We start from the raw sequence: 25,045 nt of genomic DNA, 5'->3' as shown, positions 1-25,045 counted from the left end.
TCCAAAAATCAGTCGGATTAAATCAGCCAAGAAGGCGTAACGTTACTTTGGAATAACTCTGAACATCCAAACAACGGTTTATAGAGATTATCGACATGACAGCTCCCCAAAAGTTAAGCTGCCATCTTGATCACCCCCAGTAAAGGGCATGAACCCTGCCTCCTCCATGTTTATTGATGGGAGATGGACCAAACTAACAAGTCAAGATGTAATTATTTAGTTTGACATTTTAGGTCTTTCTATCTATCTTACGCTGATGTTCATTCATTATCCAGTAAGTTTGGTTTTGGATTTCAAAACAATCCTGTGTATTGACAGGACCATGATGCAACACAGCTCTGCACCATGTTCCCTACCCCCTTAATCTCTATAAACGGATTTTGCACGTAAATATGTTAAATTTATAGGCGGGGGGCAAGGTTTCGAGGTTAGAAGCCTTCTGGTCGGGCTTAACGCATTGACCGAAATGTATCAGCTTTCGGCTTTATCTGCATTCATATGTAGACAGCTGTTACAGGGACGAGATATTATCTAGAGCTAAAACATGTACGAAAAGTATCTCTGTTTGCGTTTTGCGTGGAGAGAACTTATGACTCATATCTGGGACATTTTGTGAACAACAGGAGGGAATGGTGAACACACGTCCTCCATCTTTATATATGGCCTGAAAAACACAATTCTATTCGCTCATTATCTGTATTTTGAAGGTTATAACAGCAAGGGGGCTCTCCAGTGAACTGTTGTTGAAGCATAACCTCCGTCTGACCTTCGTTACTGAAGCAGCAAACCACTGTGGGCCATCCTCCCTCGTAAATAAACATGGCTGCAGTACATATGTATACACAAAGACATAACTTGACTCTGTTATAGCAGAGGCTGGACCATTAAGCATACTACCTGAAAGATGGACCCAGCACCAGGGAGGTATTATGTGAGTAGTTATTCATGTACACGCACACACACACACACACTGAGCTTGTCAGAAGGAGCAGCCATGCGAGAATACCAGGGATTGTTAGTTTTCCCATCTTCCAAACTTTCCTCTCCCTTCCCTCCCCGTGTCAGCAGTGACACGAGGGGCTGGTGTGATTTATTCCCGTCATTCTGTAGTAACAATAAAAATGTGGGGCATCCTTTCTTTTGTCTCTGCTGCTGGCAGGGATGCTGCAGCAAAGGAGGACGGGGATATCAGAGACAGTTGTCATTCATAAAATCGGTCTTGTGCTGAAAGGGAGTAAGAAGCAAAGAGGGCCCTTACTCCCATTTCTGTGAGGGGACTGTTCATGGTGGAGTAAATTGTGGGATGGGATGGGATGATGTAATAGTCCCTGTAGCAACTTTTTGATCTACTTTTATCGGAGCGTACCTGTCTCTACGTCCTGGGCGTAGAACTGCAGGGTGTCGGCGATCTCGGTGACGAATACTGGTCTATAGTTGTCCACGCGTTCCTTCTCCTCTTTCACGTGCACAACCTCCTCGACTGGTTTCTCCTCGTAGTTGGACCAGACCTACAAACACAGAGAGAGAGAGAGGACAGGGACAGGTCAGCACCAACAGATCTCTGCAGTAAAATCAGGCCATTTAATTCATCTTTGTTTTATTCAAAGAACAGCTTTGTATATTTTGAGAATAAACAGGGATGATGACCTTGGGGAAGTCTTTGAAATGTCCACTCACTAAATGTTTTAACCTTATTTTTGTACTTTGCTATTCATAAGAGAAACAATAGCAATGCAGTACATTTGCAAATGTGTCATATTTATGAGGGAACCAGAATAATGATGGAAACCAGAATAATAAGATAAACCAGACTTTGATGATGTTTTTAACTGAAACAACAAACCTTTTATGAGTCATTATCTCGGGTTAAACTCAAACCCTATGATGCCAGCAGAATATGCTTAGTCTTAAATACAACATGACGCCTCAAAGATACTTCAGATCAGAGCAGATGTTGGTAAAGTTATTATCATAAGATACTGTGTGAATAATAATCAATAAACTGATGATTTGAAAGAAACAGTGAAGCCTGTGAGGTCCCTCACAAGCACTGCAGTGTGTGTGTGTGTGTGTGAGCAGGTTACATCCTTTCTACGCTGCATCAAGGTTAGTTCTCTTTCGGCTCCCCAGGAGAAACAGAGGGCAGGAGGCTCATTAGGAGGAAGTGCTTTGCCTTGGGCCACATATCAAACCGCATTGATGTCAGTGTGTGTGCGTGTGTGTGTCTGTCTGTGCGTATGTGTGTGTCTGTTTACAGAGAGTAAGGGCTGCGGCCGAGAAAGTGCGTGGTTGTTAAGACTAAATACGGCAGCGTGTTTACAGCTTCAAGTACAGTAGCGGTATTAAACACGGGCACAAACACACGATGGTCAGGATGAAAGCGAGCTAATCAGCTCCCTGCAGAGGAGACGCTGCGGAAGGGGAGTGTGAAGGAGACGTGGTATAGGAGGAGACGGCGAGTAAAGCTTGGTGTGGAACTGAAAAGCCAAAAAGTGCAAGCGAGCTCCACTTGCGCTCCAGATTCGTGTGCAGCGGCAGCAGCAGCACAGCTTGTTACCGTTCATTTCTCCGGGCTATTTGGGAGGTATTTACTTTTAAAGGTTATATAAAGAGAAGGAAAGAGGCAGACAGATTTTTTTTTTAACAGTGTGGCGGTATTAGCCAATTAGGTTCTGGCTAATTATTTAACTGCATGGTATCATGGAGCTAATTAGATTAGCTAGTTTTAATGTTGTCACCCCCCCCCCCTGCTTTGGCTCATCTGCAGAGCTACGCTAGTTTTAAAGCTTAGTTAATCATACCCGAGGCTTCTTTTTCCTTATATGCTGGCTCTTCAGCATGCTTATTAGATTATCATTTCACCTCATTGATGTGCTGATGTACAGCAGCACCAGTCTTACAGGAGGAAATCGTGTGTGTGAGTGAGTGACAGAGTAAGAAAGAAAAGATCACCCACAAAATAAGTGACATAAGCACCCCCCCTACACCCGCTAACAAAAGACAGGGTCGTACAACCCAATTACATTCAATTATTTATCCCACAAACGCTGCAAAAAAAAGGCCGGAGAACAGAAGGTAATAGGAGGGAAGAAGGCAGGTAGAAATACGGGGGATTGAGGGCAAGCAAGGTTAATGAAGACTGAAAACACAGCCACGCTTCGTAAACCCCGAGATCAACCGCCATGTTTTTGTACGGAATTAGATAGTCATGTGCATTATTAGCACACACACACACACACACTTACACACACACACTTACAAACACACGCACACACACAGCTATATACACAGTCACAAAAGGCTGGAAGACGCAGAGAGTGGTAATAAGCATGCTCTCCACATTGCAATAGAGCTGACATGGCTTGGCTTTTAATCAAACCTGCAGCACCAATTAGGGATGACAAAGATTAGAGTGTCAGCATTCATTAGCCCGGTGGCCGTCTCTCCGCCGCACATTTAGGGCGGTTACAAGTCGATGGGATTATGGTGAGATTGGACAGCGCCGCCACAAGGTTTCCCCGTTGACCTCTGACTCCGTTTGGAGTGGGGGTGTCACGGCGACGAGACGCAGGTGGAGAGGAAAGTCCTCGATGAGGCGCTGACGACACCTTGACACGGGTGATATATTCACATTTTAAAAGGTTGCCCAAATATAAAGTCAGAGGCGAGCAGATGCAGATTAGCAGCAGCAGTCTCTCCATTTCCCCGTCAACATGTTGATCACATTCTGAGTTCTGTCTCAGAGGAAGGGCAGTGGTAAGCTGCTGCTTGTGTTTGTTCTCCGTGGCAACCGACATAAGTGTTATTGTTTCATCCGAGTTGTCGACCAGTGTTTGTTTTTCGCACCTTGAACGCCGTCGCCGTCTTGTGTGGGCGGGTTTCCAGTGAAAGTGACTGCAGCTTGTTTGAAGCTACACGCATGAGAAGCTAGCAGGGAGCTAGCAGCAGCTATAGAGTCCCATCTGAGTCTAAACAGGAGTATAAATGGATCAATGAGATTTTGATCATTGGAGGTATGTACAAATCTGCCGTGAGTCCTGTCATGTGTACTGTGAGAACATCACGAGTTCGGCATGAGTAGACAGCTGGTTAGACTACAACAGTAAAACCTGTTCTGTCACACATCGCACCAAGGCTCTTCAAATATGAGCTAAAAAAATTCAGTTTCAATGAAATTAAACGAAAAGAGACAGCTGCTTGAAAACCTACAGCAGATGTTTGTATTAAGATCAAATGACGAGGATCACAGAGGGACGAATATTTCAAAAGCTAAGAAAGTTTAAGAAGATGTATTTAGAAACAATAATGAAACAGCACAAACTGAGTAATATTTGCTGTGATGGTGGCTGATAATTAACGTGTAATTGACTGGTTATGTGATTTGCGAAAAACAAAGGAAATCTGTATTGTTGTTTTTTCTTCTTATAAAAAATCCTGGATCTCCCAATTATCATTCAACACTCGCCTCCAGAGCTTGTCATGGCAAGCGGTTGAGTATTTTTCATTGTTTCTCAGTCGTCCCGCTAACAGACGGACTTACAGTTTCCAGAGAGAGTCGGGTGAAGAACTGGCCTTTAACGGTGATCACAACTCACAGACACATTTCACACTAACAATATGTTGTCAGAATAAATAACCACATCCTCAATTGTATATTGGTTATTTGTGGCCAACGCTGCCAAGAGACCTCAGCGGTCAGTGTGATTACAGCAAGATGAACATTGGTTTTGCCTCGGATTATTAGAGACACTGTAGAGTTCCATCTCTTTTGAAAGAGACACACACACACGCACGCACACACACACACACACACACAGTCTGTGCCCAGGGCAGATGACCTTCCGTGAGCAGCCAACCATCCTGTTTGTTCCACTTGAATGCAGGTATATGACTGCTGCTTCTGCTGCTGCTCTGCAACTGCAGCCAGACGCTAGAGCCACTAAGCTGCCAGAGACAATGGGAGAGAGAACGAGAGAACGAGAGAACGAGAGAACGAGAGAGAGAGCGAGAGAGAGAGAGAGAGAGAGAGAGAGAGAGAGAGAGAGAGAGAGAGAGAGAGAGAGAGAGAGAGAGAGGCGCAGAGAAGAGAGGGATAGAAATAAAGGAAGATGGGAAAAAGGGAAAAGAGGCACGCCATTAAGCTGGGGCCGAGAGGACAACAATTCCTGATAATGGGGGCCAAGCGGCAAGGGATGGCAGGTTGGGCTGACCTTCACAACTCCTGAATGACAAAAACACACTTGCAGCCAAGTGGGTGACCAGTGAGTCCAGTTGAGTTGTGTGATGACGGGGCACATCGGTCTATCGTTGGAAATGGTGACGATCAGAACCCACAGGCACAATGAGGAATTCAAGCAGGTGTGCAGGTTAATTCTTTCCATTTTTACAAAATCAGTTTTCTACTCCTCTACCTTTCATTCTCTTAATCTTCTATTACCCTGATTCTCCTCTCGGGCTCGACTTCAATAATCTTGCAGTTTCAGTCAATCTTTTTATCGTCGGATTCTTTTTTTTTAATAAAGTTAATATCATTTCAGCAGTTTAGAGTTTTGAAATCTATTATTCCTTTCATAGACATTTTGACAAACTCTGGAAGACATTAGCCACTTGGGTGGTTTCTTAAATTTGGTTTGAAACTTGTTTGCTCCCGAGGAAGAAAGACCTGGTTACAGCCACATTGTTGTTGTCACTGGCGTCGAGTCTCGGTTTCCGAGCCCGGGCACACCAGATACCTCTCTGATGGAAGTGGAGCTCTTTCACGTCTAAGTGCATCGCGGTTTCAGAGAGTTAATGCTGATTACCTTCGAGCTGGTTCGCCTGAATATTTTCTAATTTGATGAAGAGCGCAGCATCCCTCCACAGACCGAGCGATGGTGAAACATTCGGAGATTTCGCACATGCAAGCACAGGTGGATGAATACACAGACAGATGGATGACTGAACCAACACATAGAGCCAGCACGAGAGGGTGAGGGCTGGATTGAACACTGATTAAAGGTGGCAGCGTGTCAATTCCTCAGTGTGTGTCTGTGTGTGTGTGCGTGCGTGGCGAAAGAAAAAACGTAGTTGCTACCCAAAAGTACAAATTGTGCACTTTTTTAGCAGGCAAATGCCAAAATGTATCAGTTAAGAAGGCTAGAAGAACATTGGCTTGAAAATTAAAATAAATGGTTCTGGTTTAATCCATTAAATGTTACGAGAAATACAGAGTAAACACCCGCAACTGCGATCGTCAATTCCAGGTTTAAATGAACTCAAACTCTCAAAACTTTTCTACCGTTTGAGAAAATGGGTTTTATTTTTACTCGATGACATTAGGAACGTTGCAGCCATTTGTTATTAACGCGACACACTCGGCATGGAGTGCTCCTCGAAAAGAACATTGTGAGCGCGCCTCTACATCTTCACAATTCCTCATTAACCCGTCTTTGCGCTGCCCTGACACATGCAGAGCACTTGACAGCTGCGGAGGGCACATGTCGCTGCCCTTTGATTCACACACACCTCAGTGGACAAGGCGGCTCTGCCCTCGCAACCCGTGGCAAACTTGTGCAATTCCGAAACAACGCAGCTGTCGCAAAGTAGCCGAGGCCCAGAGCGACACCGAGCAAGCTACGATGGAGTGGTCTCTCTCTCTCTCACGCTTTTTTTGAACTTACATAGTTCCATAGTTCGTTCATTACCCGATCACACTCGGAGAATGATTTAAATCAATAGGAGCATGTTATTCATAAGAGTGCACTTTGTAAATCAATTTAGCCCCTATTATATCCCTGATGAATCCCCTTTGGAGAGAATGGTTCATTAATTCAATTGAGGGCACATTTGTCTCTTTCAGTCTCACTGTGCTCTCCGTCTTTTTTTCAGAAGCTAACATCAAAAGGTTTAAAGCTACGCATAAGAATAGAATGGGACCCCATTTACGTCTGATTGGTTTTATTCTGTTTGGCAGATAGGTGGGTGAACTCGACCCGTGCAACAACACAACAAGTGATGTCACCAAAGGGAAGAGTCGGCAAAGAATAGGGATCAAAACTAGAACGGCACTCGACACAGTGCATATCTCCGCCACGGCCCAACAGCCCCCTTATGGTCAAGTTACATCAAATTAAACACACTCATGAAAGTAAGTCTCCATCTCAAAATAGTTTCAACAGTCTGTACGTAAACCAACCAACAAACCAACAGGTAAAAGTTTAACACTGTCTGAAATCATCTTCCTCTTAATCCAAACCCTCAAACTCGGAGCTTGTGCCATCCTTCAACTCAGCATTTACTCAAAGTTTATCCCTGTAACCTACAATATGCTCTTGGAAAGAATTTGATCTGTATACAAAGTGCGAAGGAGCTCATTAGAAAGCTGCGTTGGCATCACATTAATAATTGGGAGAGGTTGGCTTAGGCAGAGAAGGTGGGCGACCCGGGGATTTCCCCATTCCTCAATGATGTTGTCTGTATTGACTAAGCCATTACAGGCGGAGAATGATCAACACGACGGGGAATTGCTTCATTAAAAAGCGTTCGGCCACATCCCAGATGAGACGTGGAGTTCAATTCCCTGAAGAGGTACGTCTGACTTTGTACCGATAAAATTACCGGCCATGGAACTTAGGTAGTAGGTTATTTAATCCTTTTGTTGTAGCCAAACAATCTAAGAAACATAGCAGAGGTTCTGCCTTCAGGGACAAAAGACTCTGAGAGGTCTCAAGCTAATAACAACCAGAATAGATTGAACGAACAGGAAATGATAATAATAATAATAATAATTTATACTAGAGCCACTCGTGTGGAGCAGCTTGTTGTTTTGTTGTCATCATAAATGATAATTGATTATAATGACATGACTTTGTTGATAAACAGGTGAGAAGTTAATGGCTGATAAATGACCGTTTTATTAGTACAGCCACTGCTCATAATTTAATTTATCATGGTCAGTGTCATGAGGGGTTTCAGTGACAAATCACCTTTTACAAAACCAACAACAAAAACAGGAAGAGTCTCCTTGTGGAAAATTCAATAAAAATAAATCAAAGAGTGGAAAGAGAACCTCTCCCTCCTCCTGTTTGTTTCCTGAGAGCAAATGTTGTAAAAGTTGTAGGAGAACTCAGTCTTTTCAGGCCATTATGACTCAGTAGCGATAACAGACGTGAGAGGTTGATGTCGAGTAAATCCTTGGAGCCGATAAAGGTACAACACAGGCCGACAGTCGAGCTTATCAGGGTCCCCTGCTCTGATTTATCAACCGTTTGAGAGTTCATTTGAGGTGCGATGATCGTAATGTACAGCGGGCGACACAACAGGCTCACGGCCATTTTCGGTTTTCTAACCTCTAATTCAAACAGCGTAACCTTGTGGGGGGAAAAAATGGTCTTGACTGGTCAGTGAGTGTAGTGAGAGGTGTCAGTGTGGCACAATTGAGAAAATACATTACCCCCCATGTCCAGCCCCCTAAAAAAAAGAAAATAAAACCTTTCTCCAAGGTTGAGAGGGGTTGTTGATGGGACATTAACCTCGATGGCTCACCTTATCATGGTGGGCCAAGTAAGAGGGGCCGTGGCAGTGGGGGAACAATGATTTATCACATGCAGGGACAAGCTTCGTTGTCATTCCTTCCCTGTCGTCCTCATATCCAGATATATAATGCATGGCAGCCTTGCATCGTAAAACATCCATTCCAGGAAAAGCACACATGTATGTGTACAAAAGCCCGGTGGTGGCCTTGGGAAGAGTTGGTCCAGGTTGAGCTACAATACGGCGGCATCGTTCCTGCCTCAGTGGGCTAATATAATACGACCGCTTATGGGCCCGCAAGGCCACACATGTGGACAGGGTAACAAAACATGTCAGCTGCACACAGGCCTGCGTGACAAGCTGTAAAAACTGAAATCACACAACACCAATATATCACATTCGATATAAAGGTTTAATGTGTCGAAGGCCCAGAGTTCCAGAGACAGTTCTCATTTCATAAACACATGCAGTGTTTCTGATGCATTTATATGGGGTCCTGCGGGTCAGCGAGTAGTGAAGTTTAAAGTGCTTTTTAAGACCAGGTCAAATCAAATTTAGGAGCTACTGTATGTCAAGTACGACACATGAAATGTCTCTTTGTAGTTCTACTGCAGCAAACTAATATCTATCATTAAGAAAGAACTACAACACATGTGACACTAAAAACTAACAATGTCACCATGGCCCAATACATTAATCAATACATTTTATAAATCAATCCTATACTTGACAAGGGAGGTCAAAATAGAGGTTGTTTGGTTACTGGGTCTAGAAAAAACCTGGACTAGTTTTGGACTGATATGACAAAAAACAGTATTTGAATATTATACAATAATAACAGAAAATAAAAATTGATGTGGAGACTGCAGGCGTTGAGAGTTACTGCATTCAAACAAACAGCTTTTTCAGCTAAGGGAGATGCCGGCCGGTGGCTGTGGGGACGCCGGATTTCAACACTTGGCTCCACTCTCCGGTGCTGGAACCCAATCAATCCTAATCTGCTTAAAGAAGAATATTAAAACATAGGTGTGTATTTCTACGTCCGAGGCCAAACCACACCGAGGGGAGGCAGAGGGGGGGCGAGCATGAGACGGATGGAGGGATGAGTCTCTTGGATGTGGTTACTTAGCAGATAAATTATGCATTAAAACAGCACAGGTGGCGGGGGACAGGGTTTTTTAGGTGAAGGGGGGGGGGGCCGAGCAGGTTGGGAATTCACGGCAGAGAAAGCGAAGGGAGCCGGGGAGAAGGGGAGAAAGTCGAGTTACTCCCTGGCTTCATATCACAGCCAACAGATGTTCTGCCATCAAAGAGGCACCGGGCAGGCGGCGAGGCTACTCAGCCCAGGCTTACACGGTGAATATGACCCCCCCCCCCCCCCCCCGTATACACTGACGTTCACGACAGTAGAGGGCTTGAAAACGACCCGAGGCTATCATGGTGGCAACTTCTTACACTTTCAAATTGACACAAATTGATCCACTTAGACGTGTGTGTGTGTGTGTGTGTGTGTGTGTGTGTGTGTGTGTGTGTGTGTGTTTGGGGGGGCTGGGAGCAGGTCTGCCGGCCCCCTGACAAAGTACTTTAAGCAACAAGCATTAACTTGCACCTGACAGATCGGTGGTCGGTATGTGCACGTGAACCGAGAGGGGGCGGGGGCATAGCGTTACCATGGAAACAAGACATGTGGGCGTATATGTGATCGGCCGGCAATACGTGCGCACACACAGAAACCGACACCTGTTTCGCAATCCTCACTGGCGCCACCCACCCCTTCAGCGGGTACTGAGATGGCTGAGAGCGCGTGCGCTGGGCGCCGCTCACGGTTCACACGTCGTCCCTGGTCGCTGTCTTCTTGTCCACGTGTGGTCATTAAATGATGATCAAGCCGGGCGAGGTGTCATCGAGAGCTCAACAAAAGCGGCGCTGGGGAGTCAGCACGCAATTAAAGGCGACCAGCTGCAAGTGCAAGGGCACATGACACGGACACTCAATCTTCCGATGGCGTGGACGGAGGCAGGAGCAAAGAGGGAGGCAGAAATAATGAAGTTGTGGCCAAGACAAACACTTTGTCTGATTGTGCATCATGATAACCTTGATGAAAAATGATGTGAGGCTACAAGGAGGGGTGGAGGGCTGTAGAGATGGACTCCAGACACACTCGACTGGTGTTTGATTACGGTTTGTTTTGCCCTCCGCTGATTTTTTGCATTTGTATGTATGATCTGACGTCCCCCCGGTCTCACCGTCCTTCAGATTCGTCCTCCGTCCGTGCCAGACGTTCTCATGACCTTGATGCCAAATCGGTGAAATTCTGTCTCTCCCCTAAAAATGCACCCATGACTAAACACTAGTGGGATAAAAGTGGGACAAAATCCACCCCCCCCTTCTGCTTCCACTTCATCTGTCCTCTACAAGATACGTTTATCAACTCTGGCTGATTATCGGCCATGAGATCACTGCTCTCTCCCTCTGATCACTGTAGATTACAGAAGAGAAAAGAGTGGCTACAAAGCAGAGTGATTAAGATACAGGACTACCTCAACGTTACAATGCATAAGTATGCAATTAAAAGGCAATTAATCAACTTTTTAATTAACAGGCCGGTCTGTCCCGGATTGCCACAGTGTTGCCATGACAACTGGCTTTCCAGGGGGTGGTTTTTATCTTCCTTTCATGCTTTTATTCCCCCCCCCCCCTCTCTGTTGAGGATGCTGATCACACCTTCCACTCCATTGTTCCTCTGCTCTCTCTGCCCGCTTTATTTAAAAAAGAAGAAACATGATTGAGGTATGGGTGGGAGGGAGCATTTGAGGCAGGAGAGCAGAGCGGGTGGGGATTAGGGAAAAGTGAGAGATGCGGGATGGCAAGAGAGCGACAGAGAGGTTAATGTGGATGTAGACGCGGTGGGGAAGAGAGAGAGAAAGTGAGAAGAAAGGGAGGGAGGTGGGGGAGAAAAAGAGGACAATGCCATTTCTATGCCACTGCTATCCAAATTTCACAATTTGTGAAAAGGACTCAGTGGTGTGCTGCTCCTCCTGTGAATCCGACAGTTTGAGAAACAACTTAGCTAATCAGCATCTTTGTAGGAGAGACGGAGGTCGGCTCCGTCGTGTTTCTGTGCCGGAGCCCAAACTAATATGTTGACAAAGGTGTGAAATCAACTCGGCTCCAATTGAGAACACCATGCACCGAGCTCATTTATTCAGAACAGGCTTTTGTCTTTAGCTCACATTTCCTAAAGTTTTAGTTCACCCCATCAAGTATTCAGGAGCCAGGAATGCTTAATTCCTACATTAAACAAGTATAATTTTAATGTTAGTCTCTTTTATTATTTAATAGACTCTTGTACAAGTTGACTTTAATTGTCAATTGTCTAAATGTGAAGAGCTGTGGTGAGATGGATACAAACATGGAGGAAGTAGCAGCAGGATAAAGACATAATCTGTGAAAAAATGAGAAATACAGAAAGAGAAAAAGAAAGGCAGGGGGCCGAAGACGGACTGGTACAATGGTGGTAATCGGAAATGCAGGAATGACGAGAGCCTGTTTATGTAACTGTCTGTCCCTGAGGCATGAAAGAGAGAGAAAGAAAGAAAGAGAGAGAGACTGTAAAAAGCAATGAAAAAGAAAAAGAGTGGTCCCATTCTCTAGATATAGAGTGATTTCTGCAGGCGGGTCAGCCAGGACACCGAGCAGGGTAACAGTGGGCTGAGCTAAATTACAACTGAGTGTTGGAGAACTCAAATACACTCTTTAAACCTGAATCTTTACAATAAAAAAAAGAAAGTTTGTCAAAAAGAAAGAAATTATTCCTTTTAAACTGGTGTTTTAACTCTGTATCAGAAGTAAACTCCATTTATACAAACATGTAGGGAAAAAAAACGGTATACATGTGAATATATATCTGCTGCATAAGTAAAAAATAAGAAGTGGAGTAATCGGAGGTTTTAAAAAATCTGTGGAAAGGACGGAGAGACAGCCAGTGAAATGATTAAACCAACTGTCCATGTGAATGCAATGATCATCAACCATGACAGGCACAACTCACAAACAATCCAGTCTGTCAATCCTCAGAGCGATCCGTCCAAACCTCCATTTCTCCCTGCCTCATTGTATTCATCCGTCTCTTCCTCCTTTCCACACGTCACCCTACTCCAAGATTGACAGCCCATGAAAAAAGGGCCCATCAATTTTCTATAAAGGGGCTACCTTTTTTTTTATTTTTTTTAAAGGTGTTAAAAAAAAACATGTTGGATGCTTCACCACGAACCAGCGCTGGCAGGCTGCGGCGCGGCGGGCGTTTTATAACTTAACCGGGGGTCACAGCAACATATTTTATTTGTCGGACAGTGTGACGACGCCTGAGATTTTTATTTCGTGATGGAGAGCGGCCGCTGAACACACTAAAATACGAGACTAGAAGTGATAGGTGCAGCCCTGTGCAGTTACCAGGCTCATGTCAGCCCCGTGCAGGTAGAGCGTTGACGTTCTGGCAGCATAACACAGAAAATTGCAAACATGAGAATTGAGTGCAACATACAGAAGCTAGTCTTTGTTACCCCCGTGTCCGCTCTTTCAAAGATCCACTCTGACACAAATGAGCTGCCTCATTCATAGAAACTGCAGCGACCTTCTTTTTCGGGTGCCTGCTTAGAAACTGCACTTTAAGGACGGCCATGAATCAATTCACTTTACATTCTCCTAAACATTGAGACAGCGTAATAGAGCATGTGAGGTGAGGGCTAGTAAACTGAATGCCAAATTCTACGGGGAGAGGGGGTGAGGGAATAAGGGAGAGGGAAAGAGAAAAAGGTTGAATTAAAGATGGGGAGAAAGAGAGAGAGAGAGAGAGAGAGGGGTGGGGATGAAATTGTGCAGGTGCTGAGACAAGAGCAAATGAATGAGAGGGAGAAACAGTGGAGGAGCTGAAGGGAGGGAGGGAGGGGAGGGGAGTGAGTGAGAGAGGGCTGAAGAATGAAAGCAGTCATAAAGCAAACAGATGGAGAGAATAAAGGAATGCAGCCGACGTGTAGAGGATTCTGCGTCGATGAGCAGGTGTAATAAAGCGAACTGATGAGGCGTCAGCATCAAGCTTCTTCCTGCTCTGTCCGCAACTGCATCGGTAAGACCTGCGACCGAGGCGAGGTCAAAGGAACCTGCGTTTATCTGGGAAACCACAACAGCAGCAATAATAATCATCACTATAATAACACCTATTTGGGGAAGGTCGGAGATGTCGAACGCACGTAGCCCTTGTCAAAACCCTCTCAGGTGACGAGGTCTAATCTTAATGCCTCGGAACGAATAAAACAGCATCTCATTAAACGGGGGGGGGGGGAGGTTTGAAGGTCCCAACCAGCAGAGAGAGCATTTAAATGGTGCCCCGAAGAAACAAATATTTAGCATTTCATTACACAGCAGAGAAGGGAAAAAAAGCAAGAGAGGGGAGGAGAGGGGTGTTTCACTGCCGACCCATATTAACTGGAGTTAAGTGTGGCTCCGAGCAGGGGCCCTAAAAAATGTCAAAGTGTGTGCAAATGACTATAAGTCGCTTTTCTTATTTTTAGTGCAAATGCACATATTCCCCTGATTACACAAGGGACGATTAGCGAGGACACTTGGAGCACGGCAAATAAAAAATAAAAAAGGGGAGGGGGGAGGGGGGGGGGGGAGGATTTAAGGTTTTCACAGCATCTGCTTGATGACTCCAAACACACATAAATGTCAGTTATCTGCAGAGAGGAAATGCCATCGCTGCTTCTACCCCCTTAATGGATGTTCACACGAATGGTGCGGCCGATTCATCGTGACAAGGATGAAGCAAATTGCTGCAAGGTCACAGGAATGTCGCCAATACAAGCTCCTTGCGAATTATTCATTATTCAAAGCTTTATTATACATTATCATACATCATGTAAAATAAAAAATGTAAAGACTTTGTTAACTGGGTAGTGTTTCAAAAGGAAAGATGGGCCTTGAAGTTAAGGGTATTCTAAAGGGTAGATGTTCAAAGTCGAACAGCATTTAAGTAAAGATCCTTAATGCGTCAATTAACGGCCACTGCACGAGGAGCTGAACGATCACAGCTCTGCAGTCTGATCAAATATATGTGTTAGAATACAAGGCGTGCTGCCTGTGCATTCCCCTCAGCCGGCCACAACCGGTCCTCAGCAAACCAAGTGGAAAAGTGTCTCCTCAATGTGTCAAAACCAGCAAAAAAACAAAACAGAGATCAAATAATCCGCTAGCCCAACTCCAGTGAGCGCACGTCCTTCACACTCACTTTCATCAGCGGAGATCGAGGAGGAATTGGGGAAGAGGAGAGGGGGAAAAAACAAAAAGAACTAGGAGGGAAGCCCTAAGATATAAGAGAGGGGGGGTGGTGGAGCGAGGCGGGCGGGAGGGCAGACCTGGGGGTTAGGGTTTTTCTGTTGCGGGTGGCGTAGCTGAGCATGTGTTAATCAGCCATAATGCAATGCCACAATGTCATATCACATCATTTACTCTGCCAGCGTTCCACCTCACTCTCACTCTTTTCAGCCCGCTCTCCTCCCGTGGCCTCACCCGCTCGTCCCGAGAGCGGAGGGGCGGGGCGGGAGGGTGGCAGGTTGTGCGGCAGGGTGGGGATGGGGATGAGGGGGGGGGGGGACTGCCTGAGTTATTTCTGCACTGATGAACCGGAGGCAGCCGCAAACCTGCCCCTGCGGACCCTCTGCTAAGAGCCTGCAAGAATCCTGTGCATGACTGGAGAGGAGGAAGCACAGGGCCAAGGACATCAAAGACAAATGCATATAAAAACATGCAGATGCATAATGAAGATGTACAAAAACCCAAAGTTTAAGGGAGCGGGCGAACAAATCGATGACACGTGGACAGAACGGATCACATGCACACGGCTGCAACGGGCACAAGCTGTGCACAAAGAAAAGGCTGCACCAAACAAAAAAGGCAGACTTCCTGTTTATATGCTTCATCAAGTAGAATGCCTCATCTGAGAGAGAGAGTGTGTGTGTGTTCTCCAGGATTGTCATGTCTATGTGGCTGGATGCATTTTTCAGATGACATTTCCGAAGTCAGCGTGTAAATCCTGCAACTCGTGTGAATGTATAATTCAGCAAGCAGAAGGTGAGACTGCTGAGACAGACTCGCTCCGATGAGTGTGCGTTACGGTTTTTAGTTTCTTGCTCATCAAAAAACGCTCTTGGATGTGCTGCTCCGCCGATGACCGGTCACGGACTCGCGGCACAGTGTGTGTGTGTGTGTGTGTGTGTGTGGGGGGGGGGCGGATGGAGACGGAAGGAGGGGTTTTTGCATGTGTGTTCACCGAGAGCGCAAGTGGAGTTGACAGACTGCTGAGTTTGCAGCTTGGAACTGGGGGAAAGGGAGGATGAAGGCAGACAGAGGAAACTGGGGGCTGGGGTTTAAATAACACACACATCACTGGGTCCACTGATCTCTTCCTGTGTCTTTCTGTCTCTCTGCCTCGGGGCACTGAGGGTCCAGCGTCTACAGTAGGAAGGGGGTGTCCCCAGAGAGAGAGAGAGAGAGAGAGAGAGAGCGCATGCATGTGTATGTCTGTGGCTACACTGTCGGGACTGCACATGCTTGAAAGAGACAGTGACAGTATGGTGGGTGTGTGTGTGTGCACGTGTGGCGCCTCCCTCCATCTGCAACCAAGTTAATGTGTGTGCGTGTGTGTGTGTGCAGATGTGTACACACTGCACTGAGAATCATTATGTAATCTTTCAGCCGTATGAAAAAAAAGCCTCCGTCAGCTCTTTGCCTTTGTGTGGTCGGCGGTTCATTTTGTGCACACGGGGCTGAGAAGAGAGATGAAGGCGGGAGCCGACTCACACACGCAAACAGGCGCACAAACATTATGCCATAGTAAACAAACAGAAAGGAAATTGGTATGCGGTCACACACGTACACACACATCTGCACACGCTGCACATATGAACACAGAGGGAAGCCTGGGAGTTCGTGATATACATATAAACACATACATAACGGAGCTTTCAGGCCTCTCCATCTTTCCCAGTGACGTGAGGTGTCAACATGGGTCACCTCTCCCATTGTGGCCACCATGCAGGCAATAAGGTCTCCTTGCAGTGAGCCTGCCGTCCTCTCACACTTGCCAACAAACCCCGCAGCCGTTATCTTGCTTGTGTATTCACGCACTGGCAACGGGCCCACACATGCCCTGTCACTTGGTATGTGGATTTCCATCATGGGACGGAGGGGGGGGGTCTCCTGAGCCACTTGGGGCAGGCCATAACCACATCACTCCGCCGTTTCATACTAATAAGCTCCTCCTGAATCCCATCTGATTATAAATTCACTGGCACGTGATTTCACTTTAAATTAACAAATGCCGGAATTATTATTCGGCTGTGAAGTTAGCAGATCACTCGACATTTATAGTGATTAATAAAAGCGTGTGGAGATGTCACGCTGCACTTTATTAAACCAGCGCAAACTAATAACTGTGCTGCGGTTTCAAAAAGAAGTCCAGGAGCTTGAGGGCTATTCATTAGATTGCAAGTGATATTTTCTGAGCATGCTTAGCTTGTGCCACAGAGACGTGGGGGCGTGTTGTGATTTCATCATAGGGGTGAATCAGATAATCACTACCAGTAGTAGTGGCTGTGATGGGGTAGTAGTGCCTGATTTGGTGAGTCACTGAAACATCCTACTCACGGGTTACAGCATTGTGTTCTAATGAGGCAAAGACGTGAGCGGTCATTTTTCCTACCGATTGCTGTAACACCGGGGATGATGAATTCACAACAGAAGCGAGGCGAGCATGAGCACCTCGGCCATGGGAGAGATGATGTACTGAGACTCCTGGCACAGTTTGAGCCACTTGTCTCTTAAAGGGCATAAAAATGCAAATCGCCACCGACACAGTGATTCTCCTGACCCCCCCACCCACCCGTCTTTTAGAAAAATGCTGCCGATGAAACCATTTCGTTCACCCATCGGTTTTCTGGAGTTCGGACACATACCTGACACTTTGACATATATGCGCGTTAGACCATCGAGTAGAGTAGGGAAAGAATGGACAGACGCACACAGTTTAGCACTTAACACAGAACAAAGGTATTTTAACTGTTGGGTTTAGTGTCGTTAATTACACTGAGTCAGCAGTTCTACATACACCTGCATTGTAAATGGGTCTTCAGGATACATTTCCCAAAAGTCTTCAGCGTTTATTTAAGGCCCCACTGACTCAACCTCGAAACCATTGATGGCCGACGTCCAAGTTTACTAAATTAAGATGAGAGTTTGCTGGAGTTGGCAGAATGTAACGAGACAAAGTGCCTTTTCTTTGTTAGCTGGGTTCACCCGTACAAAGCCTCGCCACAAACTGTTCTGAAACCGTTCCAAGAGGCAATTGAGAAAATGCAAACAAGCTGCGGATGTTCATGACCCCTGAGGATATCACCAAAGATAAATTGGACGATATTCAATTATGCTTTTCGATTAAGTCATTATTAGGGTTGGGTATCAGATTCAGTGCTTTAAAGGGCACCGACCGAAATACATCTAGTAGTGACAACAACACAACAGCAAATGTTGACCTACAAAGACTGTGAAGTACTTTTAGATGTTACCCTTTAGTACTGGTGAAGAAGTTGAGGTACCAGTACCTTTACCAAACTAGTTGAAAGTGATTGACACACAAGTTACTGTTGTGCAGTTATTAATACGAGGCAGTTTCCTGAGCCTTTACTCTGTGTTTCCTCTCAAATGGACTGGACAGGTATCTATTCCAGTCCGTAATTGAATATCATTCTCTGATTGGCTCTGCATTGTCATGGTCCATGATGCAACACACAATATAACCTCCAACAAAGCCTCTCTTTCTTGACTCAAAGGCAGCAGTAGCCGCCGTAAGCAATAGATGAGGGAGCAGGATGAAACTGGGATGATAATGCTTGTGCAATTATCCGGCCAGAAGTAAACAGGGAAATGCTGCAGCGAAATGATTCGGTCAAACAATGGGTTGACTCAGCAACACAATATGTCAAATTTATTTTGCTATTTCACTTGAAGCCTCCATAGCTGAGCTACTTTAATATTAATCCGCAGCCTTTCCCCATGATATTGTCTGATGACTGCCACAGGTTATTTCACTATGAGAGGCCGGGAACAATGGGGGGAGAAAAGAGAAAAAGATTGCAACCCTGAAAGCGTTTCAATGGCTGCAGGGCTTAAGGAGGCACTGAGCGTGGTATTAATAGATAAGGGACTGTCATCCATGGAGAGCAAACAAGGCTGCTTGTATGTAATTCTACATCCGAGGACTAAGAATCAGTACATAACAGTAAATGGTGCCTCACTGTACAAATCATGCATTTTCTTTACATTTGCTGGACGTGAATCGCTCCAGGTAAAACATACAATACCATGTGGGTTTCCATAGAAATCCTATTATTGCATGTGGACGGAATGGCAACCATGGCTAATCCCTGAGATGGGAACCAGTCCACGAGAGGTAAACTTCCTGCAGCCTGAACTCAGAGCCACACAAGCCTATTAGCCACGCTAAAAGCCCAATTATCTTGATTCATCCACAGCATGTTGCTCTTTAGCCAGGTGTGTGATGTGCCGACTGCTGAGAAGACACAGATTAGATGGGAGGACAGGGAAATGTTGATTTTAGCACACATTGAAATTCTGCTGCTTTCAGACAGTCTCCTGAAGTGATCCATAGGGGCTGGATGTGAGAACGCAAAGGTCCAAGTGGAAGTTAGCCCAGCTGGAAAAACAGCAGGAAAATGTAAGAACATCTACCTGCTAGCAAGTGGGTGTGTTAATGAAGGTTCTGACACATGCTAGACGCAAAGCTGAACAAGACAAAATGGATGATAAGGTGGTGCCGTACACATAGGAGAAGCTGAGGAGATTCAAGGGATCAGAACGAACGCAGGTGTCAAAGTGCACATTTCGAGAACAGTCTCCTGCTGCAAAGTCTGAAAACGGCTTTAGTTAGAAATCACAGATTGAAAGATATGTTCACTTAACCCTTGAGACATTTGGCCGGAGGCAAGTTAAGTGAAATAAAAAGGGACAGAAATGGCAACATACCATTATATCCACATATCCTTCAGCATTTCACAATCACATCAAATTGCAAGTGCTGTGATAATTTTGTGCAGAACAAAAAATGATTGGTGTGAGCCACGTGTAAATGCATACTTGTGTGCAGGCCGCAGGGAGAAGCTGGACTTTCAACTCTAAATTCCACTCCAATAAAATGAGAGAAAGCTGGAACAGGATTATGTGCTTCAATCAGGCTCCTGCCAAGGACACGTCAACAAGCTCAATGTCAAAACGATGCTACTCAGTGCACTTTGACTAGTGTTGTTGACATGTGAAGTTTAGAAAAAGGCATCACTGATTCCTGAATGTATGCTTCCAGGGGATTTGATTTTTCTCTAAATGAAAATAGGGCACAAGTGATGCAGGTGTCTGAGTCACTGTGGCCACAGAGGAAAGTGTCCTGCAGCATCCGCAAAACCATAAAGCAGCTCAGAAGAGCAAGGGCGCGACACAGGGCGTCCGACAAGAAATTAATCCGGTTAATAGGAGGGGATTTCAGGATGATTAGTTGAGGGAGCACAGTAGAAAAGAGAGGGGGAACAAGTGAAGACAGTGAGCATAAGGATGCACTGAAGAGATTCAAAGAAATACAGTGGTCTGTGAGGAGGGCTGAGCGGTTGATAGGAAAAGGGGGCGGCGGCGATGAAAAGAGTCCTGCGACGTGAAATATCTTTAACTGGGGATGTCATATCCTCTTTTGTTCCTCATTTCTTCTTCTTTTCCATCTTCTCGTCTCCACTCCAGGATCCATTAGAGTGTTTATCTCCTTCAAGGTTGGGCAATCACAGCAAAAGACAGAAAGTACACTGGTTCATTATTGTGGGCCGATTGTTAGAGCACCTATTTGAAACGATGCCACTCCAGTTGCATGTTTCTATCCTCTGCTGACGTACTGCCGCCATTAGGCTGCTTTATCTCCATGTCTCGATATTGACATTTTTAAATAGCGACATTGAAGGATGTTTAAAGGCTCTGACGTGCAGAGAAGAACCAGGACCAGTTCCTTTTCATTATCGCAATTCAATTTAATTTCAAGTCCCTTGAGCCACACTCAAATATTGACAAACCACACCAATTCAGGCTTAGGGGGAACTTAAATGATAGATACAGCAAATGTCTCTACAGTAAAAAAGCGCTCCTCCCAAACCAATTTTGAGCCAAACTGCTGCTAACTTGTCAACTTAATTTTTTCGCTCAGCTGCGGCATGGGAATACTAGAACATAACATGAATAGCTGCAATGAGCCATCTCACATTACAATGACAAAATGCACTGTTTTTTGCAACGAATCTTGTTCACAGAGATGCCTGGTAAGCAAGAATTAGTTTTCCCTGCCCCCTCGGAGAATCCAAATATACACAAGAATGCCTTGCAACACCAGGCGAAAAAAAAGGAAGATTTAAGAGGGCATGAGCAATGCTTGGCAACGGCCGACTTATTGTTAAAACGATGTGAAACAAGTTTCTGCACCGTCCCGGGTCTGTCGACTTGCTGAATCATCTAAATGTTAATACTGGAAGCGTGACAATGGGTTCTGACAAGCGACACGCTTTAGAGAGATTTAAGTAAACAATAGCTTAGCCATAAATAAACATAATAGGGGGACAGAATTAGGAATGTGCCCAGGCCTTCGACTTCTGCATGTGTGGACAATCGTGGGGGCTTTGCTGTGAGGAGAGTTCCAAGAGATGCTGATACGCAAGTCGAGAATCTGCTGAGCTCTAGAAAAGGCTCGTCTTCAAACCCTTTGGAATGCTTCATTTAGAACACAATCACTTTGTCCCATTGGTCTCGTTGAAGCAAAATATTCACTTAAGTCACTCGAACTAAGCAGTTTTGGTTCAGGATGCTACTCCAGCAAGCCTCCATCCCCCCCAGGTCCCTGCTGGACCACCAACGCAGAGTTTCCTTTAATGAGTGTGTCAGTGCACGCACGCACGCACGCACGCACACGCACACACAAGCTCGCTTGATTACAACATTGTTTTCGTGTAGGGACGCCTGACACAGCAGTACCACCGATGCCTTCCATATCCACAGCCGTGGGGACTATATGGAGAGGGCAATGAGAGAAGAGGAAGAGCGGGAGGGAGCTGGGGAGGAGATGCAATCTGCCCTACCTAGCCTCAGCCTACATACAGACAAAGACCAGCCCCAACTTCAAAAGAGAAAGACAGAAAGAAGAAAAAAAGAAAAAGCCGAGCTCTCAGCTTTTCTCTGGATGGTCTCTATGGGTTAATTAGAACAGCAAGTCCCACCTCATCTGCCTTCAACTTGCATAGGTTGCATCCACACACACATGTGTACGCGCACACACAACATGCACGCGCACAGACACAAACAAATCAGGCTGATCGGTGCACCGGTGCCCGAGGCAAACTAACATCAAACATAATCACTGTCTGTCTTGTCGACTCGGGCCCTGTTCTGCAGTTGTTCGTCTCAGCCCCATCCGCACTCAGGTTGGCTCAAGTCAAAAAGCCTTGTGGTGAAAGTCAATCTGTCTCGACGCTGCAAAGACGGGAGGAAACCGGGAGTGAAATTGTCATCAGAGGTGTCAGGAATGTGCCTCCTCGCCGGAGCTAGACTCAACATGGCAGAGTCGGTGTGCTCACATCGCTGGCAGGATCACTCTGGACACAGGTTCACCTGCGCACCACTCGCAACATCTTAAGTTCACTCTCATTCACTATTTTCAGAGCAGGAAGATAAAGATGGAGTGCGTCGGTCAGAAAAGGAAGGGAAGGAGAAGAAAGAGGAGCAGGGAACATACTAAGTGTGAACATGATAGATCCTGGGGAGGGGAAAAGAACACAGCCCTTCTCTCGGCTCCAGCAATACATCACAGTTATGTGGGGAGAGGAGGCATCTGTGAATCCTTAAGGACTCAAACAGGGAGTGGTGAGTGAGGGATGAGAGAAGGGAGAGCGGGAGAGGAGCGAAATAAGTAACAGAGATGGAGAGAAAGAGGACAAGGCTGACAGCTGGCCGGGCAGTTCATGCTTCTGGCAGGGGGGTGACTAGTGGAGCCTTAATGAAAATGCAGGGTGAGAGGAGGCCTGCATCCATCACAGGGCTCCCATTGAGGGAACTTTCCATGATAACCACAAATATGTGGCTGCTCTCTGCCCCAGATGGAGCAGGGTCACAAAAGGAGACATGTTAAGCTCGTATTCTCTACATTTTAAATTACAGTTATTACTTGCAAAGGTTTACATGCTCCAATGCTTTCCATCGCTGCGGCTCATCTATTCAGCCTCTTGGTTGTAGCTCCTCTCTCTTTAAGCCCAGTCTGCTCTGATTGGCTCGCTGGCCCCCTCTGACGTGATTGGTCAACTGCGTACGCTCTTGTATTGCATGACTTTGTTATTGGGTGTGCCAGACTAGCCGCTAGGTGTGAATTATTCAAATGTAGGGCATTATGCTATCACAGGAAGTATTTGACTACTGAACAGTAGTTTCAGGAGCTCCCTTTAACTTTGCAGTACCTTTACATACACAGAAAAACTAAATAAACACACTAAAGGAAAGAAAAAGTGGAAAAGCATCATATGTCTCCTTAACTTAGGCCACCGACTGCATCCTATAAATACATTTTAAGCGAGTTCATGTTCCAGGACGACTTGGGGTGTCCTTCTCTACCTTTATAGTTTAATGGACACACGATGCTCGGTGCGATATGAAAAAAAAAGGTCATGGCACCACCTCTCCTCATTGGCTGTCTGGCTGGTGAATGGGTGGGGGGTGGGTTTACCCTTTGGCGAGGTCAACGTGTGGAAGTTTACCAGAGAGAAGAGTAGAGTGGCTGTTTAGAGAAGGGCTGCGTTTTGCCAAAAACAGCATCTGGGTACCGACCGCAGAGAGAATGTGTTTGTGTGTTCCCTTATTAGAACAAACAGCTTTTTATGTTTTCTCCCCTCAGTTCCAAAGTGTCTTTATTCCAGCTGACTGCATCTTTACCTCTACTAATGAACTAGTAAGGAGTAGTGGAGCTGAAGGTGGGAGGGGGAGCTCTCATTGGAATGGACAATCCTCCGGCCAGGGAACAAAGAGGCCATTTTCGGATTTATGCAGCATAGACTAAAATATGTCCACAGAGAGCTCAACCTAGAACATCATAAATCGGGGATGTGGAAGCCAGCAGAGTAAATCCTGATGTAGTAACCTGGGCTGAAAGCTGCAGTAACAAAAGTCAGTGTTTCTATATAGCCCCCTGACAAACATGACACCGTGGCCTATCTTCAGTGATACACGACAAATGTATCTTGAGCTCTCACTGAACAATACTGAACTAGATGGCACGCTGGTTTTCCCAAGTCTTCCTCCAGGTGCCTTTTTCACCCCTTGGAAGCTTTATGAAGACAGTTTTATGTCATTTTGGAGCAGTCGTCACTTTGATTGTTTACTATGATCTTGTAACCCAGGTCTCATGACTTCAAAATAATTAAAATAATTATTTTCCGAACCGGAAATCCAAACCGGAAGTGCAAACTACTTCCGGTTTCGGGACTATAAATATCCGGGTGTAGAGGCACACTTCCTCTTTGTTTCCTGAGCAGTGCGAGGGTGAGTTGTGTTCTGTGTTGTATTGGGGTGGTATGGCGGGATGCTAGTTAACCTGTCTGTGTGTGTGTGTGTGTTGCCTCTGTCTGAGTCCGTTAGCTAAATGCTAACAATGCTAACAATGCTAACAAACCCCCTTTGGGGAAGCAGTGATCCATGAGTGATGTTTGTGTGTATATTTTCTTGAAATTGTGTTGTACTTTGATTGAATTTTTTTTTCTTTAAGTCATTTATTTTATAATGAACAGTTAACCTTAGTCAAAGGTTTGTATGATTTAAATGTAACTCTGACTTTTTTGGACTTATTCTTTTTATTTCCCTCAATGCTCTCTTTGTTTCCTGAGCAGTGCGAGGTGCGAGGTGCGAGGTGCGGACAAAACTGATCACTTCAGGTCAGGTTTTTACCCCCCACTTTTTTTTTCCCCTTGACAATTGATGGCGAGCTAACCCTGTTCCCTACCAGCCTCCTTGCCCTGCGAGAGGTAGGAGAAGAACTCACCTTAAACCTTTTTATTTCCCTTCCCCGCCTTGGTCCAACATTTTTTTTTGAACCAACGGACATTGATTACCTGAAATCATACCACTGAATTGAAGTAATGTGCATGAGTGAAATTATTGAACAGAGATATTTATTTTTGTTATGAGTCATACTATTGTTTTGTGTTGAGAAAAATACAACTTAAGTAATGTGCATGAGTGAAATTATTGAACAGATATTTATTTTTGTTATGAGTCATACTATTGTTTGTGTTGAGAAAAATACAACTTATATTTGAAAGCACCCTTTGTCTCTGTCTTGGTATTCACACAAAGGGCTCCAACCGAACCTTATAGTCCACATGTTACAATCTACAGTTTG

The 25,045-nt window shown here is 45.4% G+C and overlaps 1 protein-coding gene across 1 annotated transcript in view; it reads right to left on the bottom strand.

Moving 5' to 3' along the window:
• snd1 (staphylococcal nuclease and tudor domain containing 1) overlaps positions 1 to 25,045 on the bottom strand; it is a 173,236-nt gene that overhangs the window by 40,266 nt on the left and 107,925 nt on the right. The window contains exon 18 of the mRNA XM_061085024.1: positions 1,367 to 1,508. Coding sequence (XP_060941007.1) covers positions 1,367 to 1,508 — 142 coding nt within the window. The remainder of the gene's footprint in view (positions 1 to 1,366; positions 1,509 to 25,045) is intronic.

Source organism: Limanda limanda, chromosome 1 (genome assembly GCF_963576545.1).
Source record: "Limanda limanda chromosome 1, fLimLim1.1, whole genome shotgun sequence".
In the NCBI taxonomy this organism is placed as follows: Eukaryota; Metazoa; Chordata; class Actinopteri; order Pleuronectiformes; family Pleuronectidae; genus Limanda; species Limanda limanda.
This window is presented reverse-complemented; position numbering and strand designations above follow the sequence as displayed.